Raw genomic sequence first — 6,040 nt, forward strand, 5'->3', positions numbered from 1 at the left:
ATATATAATTAAAATCAAATATATGTAAATTCAAAAGCTTCTCGTTACGCTGACAACCTTTTTTCCATCCCTTTGTTTTGATATTATGTGTGCTTCTTGTTACGTGTACACCTTAGTTTGAGCTTCACTTTAATACACCTTAGTTTCTTTAGGGTCACTTGTGTTGTTAGGGATTCGCATACACCCGTTGTTCATGCATTCCGACAATTTCGGTGCGTTCACAAAGATTTGTTTTCCTTGCTTACAACTTCAATCAGAGTGACGTATTGTGGGCCTTTTGTTTGTAGTGTGGAATTGTGGGTTCTGTGTTTGTGGTCTGGAAATACGCTACTCGATAATTGCGGGTACGGGAAAAAAAAAAAAAAAAACATGTTACAATTTCAGTGTAGCCTCCCTTTCTCCATTTTTATAGAGTTTATAATGTTGATGAGCCTTGCAAAATCCTGCATGGTGAGATCTTGAATTCCAAAAAATGGCCATCTCTTCTATTCTATGCTATGTGGGCTTTGTGCTTTTGCTATGGAAAACTTGCTGCCTCTTTTTCAGGGCCAAGCGCTTCCGTTACATGGCTTCTCTTTCTCCACAACAGAATCCTCTGCTTCTCTACAAGCTCACCAATTACGTAGAATTCGCTTTTCTCTCAGATATAGCTCTCCAATTCGCACTGTTCAAAACTGAGGCAATTCCTTCCATCTCCAGAATATTGCGGGCTACCAAACGCTACGATGACACCAAGCGCTTCGATGACACCCGAATTCTGATCGACGAATTCGTTCTCCATCACGTCGACAGCCGCAGGGGATCTCGTGCCATCCGACGTCTCAACTTCATCCATGCCCAGTACAAAATCTCCAACGATGACTTCGTGTATTCTCTCTGTTTATTCATTCTCGAGCCCATCAGATTCTCCATCAAGTAAGGCTTTCCTATATATCTTTCTTGAGTTTTTCTCTTAGATTAGATAAGGATCCATGATGTGGGCAACTCATGGTCTGTTAAATTGCAGGTACGGTTTCAGAAAGTGGACTGAAGGAGAGAAGGAGGCGCAGTTTATAGTTTGGCATGACATTGGAGTACGAATGGGCATTAAAAATATTCCAGAGAGTTTGGAGGAGATGGATCGGTTTAGCAGACAATATGAAGCCTCGCACATGGTGTATTCCAAGTCCAACAAAGTCCTTGCGGACAACACTCTAGAGCTGTTTTTGTCCACGGTGCCTGCTTTACTCCGACCCTTGGCTAAATGGGCCGTCTTTGCTTTGTGTGAGGAGAGGATGGTAAATGCAATGGACTATCCACGCCAGCCATTCTGGTTCATCTGGACTGTGAACAGTATTGCCAAATTCTGCTGCGGCACTCTTGTGCGTTGGCTTTTACCTCCGAGACCAGTGAGTTGGTCGACCCAGAGGATTCCATTGCAGGAAGAGGAAGAGGAAGAGGAAGATGAGAAAGTGTACAAATTGAGATACCAGGTTTACAATCCATGCGCGTATCCAGATGGGTACAAGGTGAGCCATGTGGGAGATGCACCAGTGGGGCGTATGGGCAAGCTGGGTGATGGGACCGTGCTGTGTCCTTTTTCTTATATAAAAAAGATTTGACTTAATGAGCATGCTGCTTGGGTTCGGGTTCTCATTGTAATTCAAAATCTGCCATAGCTATAAATAATTGGAAGGTTTAACCACCTAGGTGGTGAGTTTCAAACTTTATTACTTATATTATTAAATATGGCTGGAATGCTCTTGTAGATTTTCTGAATCCCGCTGATGTATGGGAAAAGTCAGATGATCAGGATGATCCTCCTCTCACTTCTATTATTGCATTGGTCGATGATCATCTTCCCTCCTCTCCTATTATATATTGTCAAATAGCTTTGTATTTGTTTCTATGTTTTTTGTTTCTATTTGGACTCTAAAGGTATGACTTTTAGGTCGAATAATGGTATATTATATTCAATAGATAAAATATTTGATGATTTATTTAATAAAGCATCATCTCAAAGTGAGAGGCTAATTTGAGATGACGGAAATTCTTCCATCCTTTGATGCCACAAACTTCCAATATGATCCTATTATAGTTTATCTAATTGAAATCTTTGATAAGTCTTTAAATGCCTTATCAGGTATTGCAAAGATAACACTAAAAGTCCAAGCATAACTATTTGAAATTCATTCAAGTGTTTGAAGGTTCTACCATGTGTCATAGTTAGCTTTGAAAGAACCAAAATTTGGAGTAGTTCCATGTTCTCTTTGTCTTGTGATACAATAAACTCCAATAGAATTCTGTTGTAAATTTGAATAAGAAATTAAACATATGTTTATTTTCCACACTTGCTTTACTATGAACTTACCCAGCCTACAACATGGAACCCACATGGATGGTAACTTGCAAACTTCCCCAAACAAATAGTATAACCACCAAAATTGCCATCTCAATGGACTTGAAAGTTTTAAGATAAACTTTCAAAATAAAATCATTTTTTAAACTAGTATGTGGGTATGGATTATGGATGGCTACAAAATTTTGACAAATTCCAATAACATATCATGTAAATTGTTGGAAGATGGTATAGTAAAATAAAGCTTAAAACCTAGATTTTGAAAATAAAATGATAAAAGATTTTTTTTGCAAATTTTGCACTAAATTTAAAACTAATAAACAAATATGATGTCCTAAGTAGTCTAGCCTAGTCCATGAAAAATTAGTTGCTAGTACAAATCAAAAATCAAAATATTATAACCACCTCAACAAATATGATATCCTAAGTTGAAGTCTTAATTGTTCAATGATTAATTAAAATTGCAACAAACTATAATTTAAAAGTACTAGATTCAATCCTAACTGATCTATGCAAAATTAGCAATTATAATAAATTTAATAATGTACCTATTATAGGAAATCCTATATTGGATTTGTTAGTCAGTCCAAAGAAAATTTATAGCGACAATAATGATGTAGTCAAACAAAAATATATAGTAATATTTACAATGTTTGCCATATTCCATAGAAACATAACCACCACAACAAATCAAGATGTTACAAATGCCTCACAAAAGGAATTGGGAAAGAATGTGTTCTACAAAGAAAGCATACAAAAATCATCTTTAAGTATGATATGTTTTTATAAATGGTGTTTCCCTAGAGTATCATATTACTAGATTATGTTATGATTTCAAGTTTGAGTCAATTTATGTTTATTGTTAACCTATTTTTCAATAGTTTAGTAGAAATTATCTCTAATGAGAAATGAATCGTGTAAACCAAATTAAGTAAATATAAACTTAAATTTTTCCTTAGTTTTCTATAAGCTATTATTCTCCCTTTTACTAAAACATTTTTTGCCTACATTTGCATTCCTCTTCATACACATTTAAAAAATATTATTGTAGAACATATTTTTCTTAATAAAATGGGGACCCCACAAGAGAACACTAAGCTTGCAAAAAATTCCATCACAAAAATAGATAAATGAGTTCAAGTCCACCAATGCATGAGGATGCCTATAAGGATTAGCGTTTTTAGTGTAAAAACCTAAAAGATAAACCCTCAAAAGGGAACAAAATATTTTAATTCTAAAGATCAAACTTGAAAACACTTCAACATATGTTTTGAATATTTAAAATATTTATAATTCACATTAATTTTTTTATTTCTTTTAAATTTATACTTGTAATACTTCATTTCAACATAGTTCTATTTGTTTTCCATCTACAAAGATGTTCCCTTATGCATCTTTCACACGAAAAAATCACCCTTTGTTTTGTGCTCTTGCAGACTCATATATTACCATCGCCAATATATCTAACCATAGCTATCATGGATAATACAATACAAGTTGGTATTGGTAACATCTCATTAAGTTTTGATTAATGTTACATCATTATTCAAGCCTATTTATTTAGTTTCTTAAAATGCATCAATTTTCATACCCTAAATTGAATATTTTTACATTTGCTAGAGTCTATTTATTTAACAACTATCACATCATACTATCATGTTCAAGATGTATTCCAAAACATTTAAAAATATTTGGCCCAACCATAGACCATAAACTAAAGTCCCATTCAAATACTTGAATATCCTTTTGACCGCCACATCATGAGATTTCTTAAGATTTGCTTGATATCTAGGAACCATACATATTGCATCCATAATATAAGGTCTAGAAGCAATCAAGTACAAAAAAACAACCTATCATAGATCTTGTAGCATAAATTGTACTCCCTTAAAATTTTGTCCTCATTTGGGCCCTCACCTTGGCGTTTGTGTCCCAAGGCCTAATCAAAGACTTCATGTTGCTCACACCATACATATTTGCCATATTTTTTACCCTGCACTTTATTCCCCCTTATTTTATGGTGCCTTATTGGTTAGGACCAGGGCACTAGCGCCCTAGTCCCCTCAGGACCAAAGCACCCAATGCCTTGGTCCTCCCAATTCCTTGGTCCTCCTAATTAAGACCCACTTGGGCCTCTTGATGGTCACAAGAATTGAGTAGGAATTCTAACCCCATGTCATCTCACATTGGAAAATTAAGTTATTTTTTGATGTGCAAGTATAGAAAAATGTCTACCCTTCTTATTTTGATATATGTTCAATAGAATTGAGCATACACACACATCAATTCAAGCAATCAAGAATTCAAATTAAAGTGAGCAAGCAATTAATCTTCTTTCAAGCATTGGAGTTGACATTCATGTTATATGTTATTGAATACTTCATGAAACCATAATTATATGTGAAGACAAACAAAACTTCACAAGGAGGTATAGAATTTGTGATTCATTCATTATTTAGCATCTCCCTCAAGAGGAGAGCATTTCCTTTAGTGTAATTCAATCATATTTCATTTCTATTTCATGGTTAATTTCTAAACCAGGGTTTGACGTAGGCAAACCCCTATTCCCAACCTATTTCCCTTCTCTGCTATGTGCAAGAGAAGGTACAGACCTACGATATTCACAATTGGCTTTATTCATAGTGATGAATTGATCCCCCATTGGAGTGTGGAAAGTGCAGACTAGAGAGACCATTGCTCTGGTCTTGACAAATTAGGAGCTCCTTGTGAGAATAGATCTTAATACATTTATATTCCTCAGATCTAGGCTAGTGGCTCAATCTGATGATTATAGCTTATTGTTTATGCATTTTTTACATCAATTCCAATACGTTTAGCCTAATTTCAACATTTTCACAATTCAACTTAAAAGATGATAGTCCAATCAAATCCAGTAAATCCAATAGAATTCATAGCCCTTTGTTGGTTTGTGGATAGATCCATTGAGTTTACCTCCCTCTTTAATTGTTGTTTCCTAAGTAAAAATTAGTGCCTTTCATCCTTCTATGGTAGAAACCTTAATTTTTCACCAAAACATTTTAGTGTACTCGACTCCTCACACCTGCAATTCTAATTTATGTTCTTAGATTTGATTATTTATGCATTTCAAATTAAAATTTATATTTGCAAGTTTATTTTTTTATTGAATTTTTAAAATTTAGAGGTTAAATTCACAAAACCCTAATTTTTAATTCTAAAATTGATCTTCGGGGTTGTCTAATTTGGAATTATTATTTCAGATTTGATTATTCACTTAATTTAAAATTCAAATTTTCCCTCCTAGATCTCATTACTAGGTTGGCTCTAGATGGTGTCCCCTTCCCTAAAAAACCTAAGGAAACTACAAGGAGGACTTTGATTATTTTTTTCAAGCTAGTGAAGGGGTCTCCAAATTGCAAAGTGGCTACAATCATGAAGAGGTCCGAGGTATGTAGAAGGAGGTTTCCCTTCTCTTAATGAAATACTTCAAACTTGATGGCAGGAAGAGGAGATTTCACCTTTAGTTGCTCCCTATGGTTAACCATCTGCGCCATATGGGGTAAGGATTGACTTCCCTTACTAGGTTTTGTATTCCCTAACTCAGTCTATTTCTAATGCTATTGCTAAAGGTAAACCCCCCCTACACCAGTTTCTTATTGGTAGGTCATATTATTTTTATTTGAACTAAAATCCCTTGTGTGGGGTCCCTATTGGTGAAGTTGA

General features: G+C 34.8%; 1 protein-coding gene across 1 annotated transcript; it reads left to right on the plus strand.

The window, feature by feature from the left end:
• Positions 1–345: 345 nt before the first annotated feature.
• Positions 346–1,856, plus strand: LOC131030976 (ER-bound oxygenase mpaB). Its single transcript, XM_057961957.2, has 2 exons — positions 346–915; positions 1,007–1,856. The coding sequence occupies exons 1-2, from the start codon at positions 473–475 to the stop codon at positions 1,599–1,601; spliced, it is 1,038 nt and encodes a 345-aa protein (XP_057817940.2). The 5' UTR covers positions 346–472; the 3' UTR covers positions 1,602–1,856.
• The last annotated feature ends 4,184 nt before the right edge of the window (positions 1,857–6,040 follow it).

Source organism: Cryptomeria japonica, chromosome 9 (genome assembly GCF_030272615.1).
Source record: "Cryptomeria japonica chromosome 9, Sugi_1.0, whole genome shotgun sequence".
NCBI lineage: Eukaryota > Viridiplantae > Streptophyta > Pinopsida > Cupressales > Cupressaceae > Cryptomeria > Cryptomeria japonica.

What these genes read in the sequence shown, in the direction of transcription:
- LOC131030976 (XM_057961957.2), top strand. Translation starts at nt 473, where the DNA reads ATGGCCATCTCTTCTATTCTATGCTATGTGGGCTTTGTGCTTTTGCTA. An exon ending in CCCATCAGATTCTCCATCAA is followed by an intron (nt 916 to 1,006) that starts GTAAGGCTTTCC and finishes GTTAAATTGCAG; the next exon opens with GTACGGTTTCAGAAAGTGGA.